This window comes from Leucoraja erinacea, chromosome 6 (assembly GCF_028641065.1).
Source record: "Leucoraja erinacea ecotype New England chromosome 6, Leri_hhj_1, whole genome shotgun sequence".
Classification (NCBI taxonomy): Eukaryota; Metazoa; Chordata; class Chondrichthyes; order Rajiformes; family Rajidae; genus Leucoraja; species Leucoraja erinaceus.
In genome coordinates, this window is record NC_073382.1 from 7050929 (window position 1) to 7062938 (window position 12010).

General features: G+C 42.5%; 1 protein-coding gene across 1 annotated transcript in view; it reads right to left on the reverse strand.

The window, feature by feature from the left end:
• Positions 1 to 12010, reverse strand: part of LOC129697806 (von Willebrand factor A domain-containing protein 3B-like) — a 179331-nt gene that overhangs the window by 49672 nt on the left and 117649 nt on the right. The window contains exons 18-21 of the mRNA XM_055636433.1: positions 11481 to 11637; positions 8778 to 8896; positions 1566 to 1616; positions 1281 to 1458 (exon numbers count right to left, since the gene is read on the reverse strand). Of these exons, the coding sequence (XP_055492408.1) occupies positions 1281 to 1458; positions 1566 to 1616; positions 8778 to 8896; positions 11481 to 11637 (505 nt within the window). The remainder of the gene's footprint in view (positions 1 to 1280; positions 1459 to 1565; positions 1617 to 8777; positions 8897 to 11480; positions 11638 to 12010) is intronic.

Consider the following 12010-nt stretch of genomic DNA (forward strand, 5'->3'; position numbering starts at 1 on the left):
GAAGACAGGCGGAGTCGGAGGGTTCAAACAATCGGGAATTCACAGGCCCCACACGCAGTGCGTCAAGGACGAGCCCGTACTCATGTCTCCTCACGTGCCCTTCGTGCTGCTCTCTCTCTCTCCGCTCCCGCAATTGGAAGCACTGACCAGCGATCCCTACACATTAGGACAGATGTGGAAAAATATTTTCACCCAAAGAGTTGTGAATCTGTGGAATTCTCTGCCACAGAAGGCATTGGAGGTCAATTCACAGGATATTTTCAAGAGCGAGTTGGATTTAGCTCTTAAGGCTAGTGGAATCAAGGGATTTGGGGAGAAAGCAGGCACGGGGTACTGATTCTGGATGATCAGCCATGTTCATATTGAATGGTGTTGCTGGCTCGAAGGGCCGAATGGCCTACAACTGCACCTATTTTCTATGTTTCTATGTTAACACAATCTTTTGGATATGTATTGGAATTATGGAAGAATTGAAACTGAAAGAAATTCTATGAAAGCTGCCATAGACTCAGTAGGCTGAATGGCCTTCCGATACTGCACAACGACACGAACATGACTGTGAATTGAGGCCATGATTATCCCTTGTAACATTATTAGTGCTGTACTTGCTGTTTAGTGGAAAACCAATTGCCACAATAGAGGCTTTGTGTGTTAGTACGTACATAAATGCTGTGTTAATTCACAAAACGTCCACTCTTGCTTTGTGTGTTCATACATAAATGGCAACTGTGATACCCAGCTCTGCAGACCAGATCAAGACCAATGCATACTCTATGTCTGAAGAAGGGTCCCGACCCAAAACATGGCCTATCCATTCCCTCCATCGATGCTGCCTGACCCACTGAGTTACTCCAACATTTTGTGTTTTGTTGCACCACTGGCTTTAAGATCGATCCTTTACATTAGACTTTACTTTAGAGATACTGTGCGGAAACAGGCCGCCGGCTCACTGAGTTTGTGCTGACCAATGATCCCCATACACTAATACTATCCTACACATTAGGAGCAATTTACATTTTTTTTTCCTGAATCCAATATCCAACAAACCTGCACGTCTTTGGAGTATGGGAGGAAACCGGAGCACCCGAAGAAAACCTACACGGCCACAGGGAGAATGTACAGACAGCACCCATAGTCAGGATGGAACATGGGTCTCTGGCACTGTAAGGCAGCAGCTCTACCACTGCGCCACTGTACCTGAACCGTATTAAGTTCTGCCACACATTTCCACTTCAGACAGAGAATCCTTACTCAGTAAACTCCACAGGAACTGTACAGACCTTCACTTTGGCAGCTTTCTCAAGGTCTGAAGCTTGCTGTTCATACGAATAGCCAGCGTAGATTTCATCCTCTATTAGAGTAACATCCTCCTGATGAATTGGCCAGCCCATTCTGTCCAAAGCCTGGAGTAGCACCTCCTTATGCTCTCGAAATGAAATTGGTTTATCACTGCTGAACCTGTCATGAAAGACACAGAAACAGACAAACAAGAGAAATCAGAATATAATTGCACTTGCACCTTAAGTCTTTGTGCAGCTTTTTGTAACAAAAATCTTGTTACTTACACATCTCGTTCTTCTTGTGACAATGCACTCCACACAATTAAATTCAAACGCCTTGAAAAAGAGGAAAAACGCTGTGAGCAATTTGTAATGGCAGTATGGTATTATTTCAGAGATTAGTATAAATTCAACAAAAGGAGTGTGTTGTTGCATTTGCAGAAACTCATTTTGAACTGGCATAAAACCCCATAACCTTTCTTGAAAAGAACAGCGGATGTTCTTTGCAAGAAACATGTTCTTTTCGTTGTTTCAGGTGTGATAGAATTGGAGGGGCAAGAGGTGGAGGTGTTGCATTGCTTGTCAGCGAAGATATTACAGCAGTGCTTTGGCAGGATAGATTACAGGGCTCGTCTAGGGAGGCTATTTGGGTGGAACTGAGAAATGGGAAAGGGGTAGCAACACTTATAATGGTGTATTATAGACCGCCAAATGGGGAGCGAGAATTGGAAGAGCAAATATGTAAGGAGATCGCAGATAAGTTCATTGGCTATATTTAAGAGGGAGTTAGATGTGGCCCTTGTGGCTAAGGGAATCAGGGGGTATGGAGAGAAGGCAGGTACGGGATACTGAGTTGAATGATCAGCCATGATCATATTGAATGGCGGTGCAGGCTCGAAGGGCCGAATGGCCTACTCCTGCACCTAATTTCTATGTTTCTATGTTTCTATATTAGTAGTAAGCACAAGGTAGTGATTGTGGGAGATTTCAATTTTCCACACATAGACTGGGAAACATTCTGTAAATGGGCTGGATGGTTTGGAGTTTGTAAAATGTGTGCAGGATAGTTTTTTGCAGCAATACATAGAGGTACCTACTAGAGAAGGGGCGGTGCTGGACCTCCTGTTAGGAAATGAGACAGGTCAGGTGGCAGAGGTATGCGTTGGGGAACAGTTCGGGTCCAGTGATCACAATACCATTAGTTTCAATATAATTATGGAGAGGGTCAGAACTGGACCTAGGGTTGAGATTTTTGATTGGAGAAAGGCTAACTTTGAGGAGATGCGAAAGGATTTAAAAGGAGTGAATTGGGACATTTTGTTTTATGGGAAAGATGTGGAAGAGAAATGGAGGACATTTAAAGGTGACATTTTAAGAGTACAGAATCTTTATGTCCCTGTTTGGTTGAAAGGAAATAGTAAAAATTGGAAAGAGCCATGGTTTTCAAGGGAAATTGGACACGGTTTGGAAAAAGAAAGAGATCTACAATAATTATAGGCAGCATGGAGTAAATGAGGTGCTTGAGGAGTATAAAGAATGTAAAAAGAATCTTAAGAAATAAATTAGAAAAGCTAAAAGAAGATATGAGGTTGTTTTGGCAAGTAAGGTGAAAGTAAATCCAAAGGGTTTCTACAGCTATATTGTAATTGTAAATCTTTATTGTCATTTCCTGAGTATTCGCATACCCAGAGGAAACAAAAAAAACGTTGCTCAACCAGTGTCCATTCAGTTTGCATTAAAAAATAAATAGGAATTAAAATTAAAAAATACATGTCATGAACAAATTTAACACTCTACTAAACATTCAACAGCCGTTCCGACCGGCAGCGGCACAACAGTGGCTCTGCTGCAGTGTGGGGGTTTGTGCGCGATACTTGGCAGGGGGCAAAGTCCATTTAACAGTCTTATAGCCTGTGGGAAGAAGCTGAGGATATTAATAGTCAAAGGATAACTAGGGATAAAATTGGTCCATTAGAGAGTCAGAGTGGACAGCTATCTGCAGAGCCAAAAGAGATGGGGGGGATATTGAACAATTTCTTTTCTTTGGTATTCACCAAGGAGAAGGATATTGAATTATGTGAGGTAAGGGAAACAAGTAGAGTAGCTATGGAAACTATGAGATTCAAAGAAGAGGAAGTACTGACACTTTTGAAAAATATAAAAGTGGATAAGTCTCCAGGTCCGGGCAGGATATTCCCTAGGACATTGAGGGAAGTTAGTGTAGAAATAGCAGGGGCTATGACAGAAATATTTCAAATGTCATTAGAAATGGGAATAGTGCTGGAGGATTGGCGTACTGCGCATGTTGTTCCATTCTTTAAAAAGGGTTCTAAGAGTAAACCTAGCAATTATAGACCTGTTAGTTTGACGTCAGTGGTGGGCAAATTAATGGAAAGGATACTTAGAGATAATATATATAAGCATCTGGATAAACAGGGTCTGATTAGGAACAGTCAACATGGATTTGTGCCTGGAAGGTCATGTTTGACTAATCTTCTTGAATTTTTTGAAGAGGTTACTCGGGAAATTGATGAGGATAAAGCAGTGGATGTTGTATATATGGACTTCAGTAAGGCCTTTGACAAGGTTCCTCATGGAAGGTTGGTTAAGAAGGTTCAATTCTTGGGTATTAATGGTAGAGTAGCAAGATGGATTCAACAGTGGCTGAATGGGAGATGCCAGAGAGTAATGGTGGATGGCTGTTTGTCAGGTTGGAGGCCAGTGACTAGTGGCGTGCCACAGGGATCTGTGTTGGGTCCACTGTTGTTTGTCATGTACATCAATGATCTGGATGATGGTGTGGTAAATTGGATTAGTAAGTATGCAGATGATACGAAGATAGGTGGTGTTGTGGATAATGAAGTAGATTTTCAAAGTCTACAGAGAGATTTATGCCAGTTGGAAGAGTGGGCTGAAAGATGGCAGATGGAGTTTAATGCTGATAAGTGTGAGGTGCTACATCTTGGCACGACAAATCAAAATAGGACGTACATGGTAAATGGTAGGGAATTGAGGAATCCAGTTGAACAGAGGGATCTAGGAATAACTGTGCTCAGTTCCCTGAAGGTGGAATCTCGTGTAGATAGGGTGGTAAAGAAAGCTTTTGGTGTGCTGGCCTTTATAAATCAGAGCATTGAGAATAGAAGTTGGGATGTAATGTTAAAATTGTACAAGGCATTGGTGAGGCCAATTCTGGAGTATGGTGAACAATTTTGGTCGCCTAATTATAGGAAGGATGTCAACAAAATAGAGAGAGTACAGAGGAGATTTACTAGAATGTTGCCTGGGTTTCAGCAACTAAGTTACAGAGAAAGGTTAAACAAGTTAGGTCTTTATTCTTTGGAGCGCAGAAGGTTAAGGGGGAATTGATAGAGGTCTTTAAAATGATGAGAGGGATAGACAGAGTTGACGTGGATAAGCTTTTCCCACTGAGAGTAGGGAAGATTCAAACAAGAGGACATGACTTGAGAATTAAGGGACAGAAGTTTAGGGGTAACATGAGGGGGAACTTCTTTACTCAGAGAGTGGTGGCTGTGTGGAATGAGCTTCCAGTGAAGGTGGTGGTGGCAGGTTCGATTTTATCATTTAAAAATAAATTGGATAGTTATATGGATGGGAAAGGAATGGAGGGTTATGGTCTGAGTGCAGGTAGATGGGACTAGGGGAGAATACGTGTTCAGCACGGACTAGAAGGGCCGAGATAACCTGTTTCCGTGCTGTAATTGTTATATGGTTATATGGTTATGTTGAAAATCTGAAATAAGATTGCCGGAAGTACTCAGCATGCTGCCTGACCTGCTGAACATTTTCTCGTTTGACCCTGCAACAGCAGATTATTTGAATTAAGTGCAATGCAAGCTCTCGGACGTCCAATGTGGAGCATATATGAGGCACAGCACAACGTCCGCTCATGCAATCACTAACAAAACTACTTACAAGATGAATGCATGAATCCGATCATGTTTGCAAGATTCAGCACAAAAAGCCAGGATATTTATTGCACTTAGATTTCTAGAAGAATTTGATAAAGTACCATTTGGAAATCACAGGCAAGAGCACATAGGATTGAGAGCAATTTGTTAGCATAGATAGGGGAGTGGTTTAGTTTAATTTAGTTTATAGTCTATAGTTAATACTGTAGTTTAGTTTAGTGTACAAACAGGCCCTCTGGCCCACCAAGTCCATGCCAACCACTCGTACACCAGTTCTATGTTATGCCAGTTTGGCATCCTACAAATGAGGGCCAATTTACAGGAGCCAATAATCCTAAAAACCTGCACATCTTTGGAATGCGGGAGGAAACCAGAGCACCCAGAGAAAATCCACGCATTCGCAGGGAGAACGTGCAAACTCCACAGAAAGCATTCAGGATTGAACCCAAGTCTCTGGCAATGTGAGGAAGCAACTCTAGTGCAGCACCACTGTGCCACTCAGGGGAACGTACAAACTCCACACAAACAACACCCATAGTCAGGATCACATCTGGGGTCTCTGGAAGTGTGAGACAGCTAGCAACTCTACCACTGCGCCACTGTGCTGCCCTGTTAGCCAGCAGAACTGTTAGAACACGGCTCACTTTTAACTACCAGAAAACAGGGAGTCGGGATAAATAAGTTTTTAAGAAGGAACTGCAGATGCTGGAAAATCGAAGGTACACAAAAAAAAATTATTTTAATTTTAAATTAAAATAAGTAGTTTTTGATTGATAATTTAGTAACTAATGGGATATCGCAGAGATCAGTGCTGGATCTCAGCTATTAGTTACCTGGATTTGGATAATGGGACGAAGTTCATTGTATCAACTGATAATACAAAGAGAGGAGGGTCGGAAGCTGGTAACGAGGAAACAGAGAACTTGTGAAGGGATAAATGTAGGTGAAATGAGAGGGCAACAAATTAGTAGATTGGGCATCAAATGGAGAAAATGTGAGTTTATGAAAAAGCTAATTTTTACTTGAAGGAAAGGAGAGCAAAAAATTACCATCAAAAAGTATCTGCGATCTGCATTTGTGAATCACAAAAAGTTAGCATGAAGACATATCATGTAATTTGGAAGGCTAATTGAATATTGGTCTTTGTGGTAAGGCTTATGGAGCAAAGAGAGATGGACGATTTGATGCAACTTTACAGAGCACGAGTGGGACACATGGTTTTGGTCTTCATTTTTAAGAAGGATGTCCTCCCATCAAAAAGTTTCACAAGCTTGATTCCTCAGCTGAAGTAGCAACTGATGAAGGAACTGCAGATGCTGTTTTACCAGGCAAAGATACAAAATGCTGGAGTAACTCAGCGGGTCAGGCGGCATCTTTGGAGAATACGGTTAGGTGACGCTTCTTTAGACTGAAGAAGGATCCCGACTTGGACCTTCACTTATCCAAGATCTCCAGAGTTGCTGCCTGACCTGCTGAGTTACTCCAGCACTATGTGTCTTTCCTGGGATGAAGTGTTTGACATATGATAACCAAGTTGAGACTATACTCATTGACGATAAAATAGTGAAATATTATTGAAACACATACAATTGTGAGATGGATTGACAGGGTGGATATTGAGATAACATTTTCCATAGTAGGTATCAAGAGAAGCCAACCCATTATCAAACTGAGGGCAGGGTGGGTTTGAGGGGCCGAGTGGTCACATCTTGCCTCCATTATGTACTTTTTTGCAACTTTTTCGGCATTACAGGGTTTCTAAATTATTTGTTACATCTATCTGTTTTGAGTGAGCATATGAAGATTTTCAAATAAAATGGGCATGGTTAAAAGTAGGAACTGTAGTTATTCAAGTGATCGACACAAACATTGAGAGAGAATGCTTAAACGCACTGAAGTCAGCATGCAGCATGTTGACAGCCTGTGAAGTACTTAGCCAGCAGACATTGACAATGGTTGTTACTGTATCATGGAGAGCTAATGTAAGAGCATAAGAAAAGATTGATTCTATTTTTGTACACTTGCTTCTAATAAATAAATAAATTAAAACATTTTTTTAAAAAATTTGAAAAGGATTTGGAGAAAGCGCATGGTGGCACAGCGGTAGAGTTGCTGCTTTACAACGCTGTAGACCTGGGTTGAATCCTGACGATGGGTGCTTGTCTGTAGAGAGTTGGTACATTCTCCCCGTGACCTGCGTGGGTTTTCCCTGTCCTAGGTCTCCTCCATTGTCAGAGTGAGGCTAAATGCAAATTGGAGGAACAGCATCTCATATTTTGCTTGGGCAGTTTACATCCCATTGGTATTATATGAATATTAATTTCTCTCACTTCAGGTAGCCCCACCATTCCCTCTCTTTCTATCCCTCCCCCACCCAAGTCGCCCTAGCTTCTCGTTTTCCTCCTACGGACAGCTAACAATGGCCCGTTTCCTTTATCGTCGTTACTTTTTTGCATATCTTTCATTTGTTGTTCTTTATCTCTCCGCATCACCGTCTATATCTCTCCTTTCCCTTATCCCTAACCAGTCTGAAGAAGGGTCTGGTCCCGAAACGTCACCCGTTCCTTCTCTCCAGAGATGCTGCCTGTCCCGCTGAGTTACTCCAGCTTTTTGTGTCTATCTTGGGTTATCTCCGAGATCTTCGGTTTCCTCCCACACAGGTATGTAGGTCAATTGGCTTTGTATAAATGTAAATTGTCCCTAGTGTGTGTAGGATAGTGCTAATGTGCAGGGATCCCTGGTCGGGGTGGACTCGGTGGGTAGAAGGTCCTGTTTCTGCATAAAGGGCCTGTCCCACTGATATGTCAGTCAATGATGCAGGCAGTCGCCGAAAAAAAATCGGCAAGTGGGTCAGGCCCTTTTACGAAACTAAACTAAAATTCCACATTTTGAAACCATCAGGCTATAAAGGAAGATACGGAACCAAAATCTACATTCACAACAATCTTCCATGGAAGAATTGTGAATGTGTGGACATACATTTATTTTGAGTAAATAAAATGAGTACAGAAACTGGAAACAAGAGCATAAACTGACAAGCCATTGAGATACACACAAAGAGCTGGAGGAACTTCGCAGGTCAGGCAGCATCAGGAAGGGAATGGGCAGGAGACATTTCATGTCAGGACTCTTCTTCAAACTGATGAAGATCTCAATCTGAAACATCATCTGTGAATCTGAAGACAGGTCCCACCCGGGACGTCACCTGTCAGTCTGAGGAAGGGTCCCAACCCAAAACGTCACCTGTCCATTCCCTCGATACATGCTGCCTGACCCGCTAAGTTCCTCCGGTACTGTCGTTTCTGGTGTCTTCAATTCTTTGAGCTAAACATATCTCCTGGTTTTAAACAGTGCATTCCCACTAAGATTTGCAGATGGCTGCTGGTGTTGAAAGATAGAGCAAGGATCGATCGCTGATTCAATATCAAAAAAAGATTAATCGAGGTGAGCTGTCCTTGAGAATAATGAACTGCAATGGGCGGAACATGTTTCTTTAGTTGCTAATGAAAGGAAATGTGAACACTTCAATATACAAGCAATTGCATCTGACTCGGTGCCTACTTACCTTTCATAAGTCTGGATGGCTTGACGAAGCCTTACTTTGTAGTCTCCCAGATTCACAGCCAGTGGATTGATAAGAGTGATTTGCTTCTTGCTGTTGCTGACATGAGCTAGAGGTAACACCTGGAATAAAATGGAAATTATATTAGACTGCAATATACCCAAAGTACAATCATCATTTTTAAAGAAATATCAACAGAAAAAATGTCAGTTCATAAGTCACTCACAAATTATTCTCTTTTCTATTCTTTTTGTTTTAATATAAAAACAGGAATTGCAAATCGAGTGAACTCCAGTCAAGAGTATTATATTGATATGTCACCAAACAGAACATTGAAATTCTTACTTGCAGCAGCACAACAGAGTATAGTCCTCTATAAACAATATAATAAATTAAAAATAAGCTTTATATATTTTTGTGTGTGTGGGTGCATATATATATATATATATATATTTATATATATAGAATGTGCAGATAAGAACTGCAGATGTTGGTTTAAATCGAAGGTAGAAACAAAATGCTGGATAACTCAGTGGGACAGGCAGCATCTCCGGAGAGAAGGAATGGGTGACATTTCGGGTCGAGACTCTTCAATGTATATATAAAAAGATAGACACAAAACGCTGGAGTAATTCAGCGGGACAGGCCGCACTTCTGGAGAGAAGGAATGAGTGATGTTTATATACACGTCATTTATATATTTTGAGGCAGCAACTCCTGTAAATACCTTCGGTGGTGGGGTGGTCAGAACCTGTGATGGACTGGGCAGTGCTCACCACATTTTGCCGTCTTCTTTGCTCCTGGGCATTCAAGTAGACGCACCAGGTCTGTAACTATTATATTATCAAGCTCTCGTGGACTTGAACAATGCTACCATTGACTATATGGCATTTCAATACTCAATCTTGTAATGCAGAGAGGCACCATATAATCTCCTCCTCACTCATGCAAATATAAAATAATAATAATAATAATAATAATAATTTTATTTATAGAGCACTTTAAAAACAAACATAGCTGCAACACAGTGCTGTACATCACTAATCATTGACAAAAAAGTTAATACACACCAAAAATAACAATCAAAAGAAATAGTAGGAAAAGACATGTAAAATAAAGAAACATCAAAAACACCACAAACAGAAGCAAAGCCTCAGGCATGGTCAAAAGCCAGGGAGTACAAATGCGTTTTAACACTGGATTTGAAGATGGACAGTGAGGGGGCCTGTCTGATGTGCAGCGGCAGGGTGTTCCAGAGTGCCGGAGCAGCAACAGAGAAGGCTCTATCCCCTCTGAGCCTCCGACTAGACCTCGGTACCTCCAGGAGCAGCTGACCAGCTGACCTGAGGGACCGGGCAGGAGTGTATGGGTGGAGCAGCTCAGAGAGGTAAGGCGGGGCGAGCCCATTCAGAGATTTAAAAACAAATAACAGTAACTTAAAATGAACCCGAAAGTGCACCGGGAGCCAGTGTAGGGAGGCCAGAACACTCCCCTACGACTGTCTATAATGTGCATTTCTCTCTTTGGGCATGTTCCCAACTCTATACCTGCAGCATTGCTTCAGGGTCATTCACTGCTCTAGCCTCTAGACAAACCAAGACGCATTGGTGGAGTTGGAGTGAAAGTACTGTAACTCAGCAAGACTGGCTGAGATGGTGAATAAGTCTTGCAGTAGCCTCGAGTAGGATTCGCACAGCTGAGTTTTTGATAAACTGAAACATAAGAGACCAGCTTGGACAACATGTTAACATCCAAGAAAAGACACAAAGTGCTGAAGTGGGACAAGCAGCATCTCTGGAGAGAAGGAATGGGTGACATAGAAACATAGAAGTAGGTGCAGGAATAGGCCATTGAGGGAGTGCAGCGTAGGTTCACCAGGTTAATTCCCGGGATGGCGGGACTGTCATATGTTGATAGAATGGAGCGGCTGGGCTTGTACACTCTGGAATTTAGAAGGACGAGAGGGAATCTTACTGAAACATTTAAGATTATTAAGGGTTTTGGACACACTAGAGGTAGGAAACATGTTTCCGATGTTGGGGGAGTCGACCCGACCAGGGGCCACAGTTTAAGAATAAAGGGTAAGCCATTTATAACAGAGATGAGGAACAACTTTCTCACACAGAGTTGTGAGTCTGTGGAATTCTCTGCAGGAGGAGACTGGTTATCTGGATGCTTTCAAGAGAGAGCTAGACAGAGCTCTTAAAGATAGCGCAGTCAAGGGATATGGGGAGAAGCCAGGAACGGGGTACTGATTGTGGATGATCAGCCATGATCACATTGAATGGCGGTGCTGGCTCAAAGGGCTAATTGGCCTACTCCCTGCATCTATTGTCTATTTTCTCCCCATGACCTGCGTGGGTTTTCTCCGTGATTTTCGTTTTCCTCCTACACTCCAAACATGTACAGGTTGGTAGATTAATTGGCTTGGTATAAATGTAAATTGTCCCTGATGTGTGTAGGATAGCGTTAGTGTGTGGGGATCTCTGGTCGGTGCGGACTCAGTACGCCGAAAGGGCCTGTTTGCGGCTGGGTCTCTAAGCTAAACTAAACTAATTATATCAGGTCAAACACTACTCCATTTTAGCAACCAAGTGACGCTTGCTGGAGCGAGGAATGAGAATGAGAAACATCACAAGACAAAACATCTCCCAGACTTTCCCCATCATCTTAAGTCCCATGGATATGGGAGAGTAGAGCTCTCACCTCATCAAACACCTTAGATACAATATACTTGTCCAAGACTGGGACGTACTTGGCGGTTTGAGGGACAGCGGTTGGGGCAAGAGCATCCATTATTGTCAGTCGCTTGGCAGTCAGGCTATTTGTCTTCAGCCACTGAGCTGAAGACACATCTGGAGAGCTATAAATAATCAGCAAAGAATGTTGCATTTTATTACAACTACAAATCACATATCCGGTATTGTAATAAATTAAACTTCAGCTAGAATATAGTTTAAGTACAAAGGGCCTGTCCCACCAGCATGCGATTGCATGCGTCTAGCACGATCAAACGGAAGCGGAGTTTGCGCTGAGTTCGGGGTAAGTTTGCGGTAAGTACGCGCTAAGTACGCGCTAAGTTCGCGCGTGACGTAATTTATGTCAAACTCGCCAATCAGCTGGGCAGGAGGCGGGCTGAGTGAATTTGGACGTCGCACGGCGTCGGGCAGTGACATCATTGTGCAACGGCCGGGCGATGATGTCAGCGCGCAACGCCACGCACTAGGCATACGCCG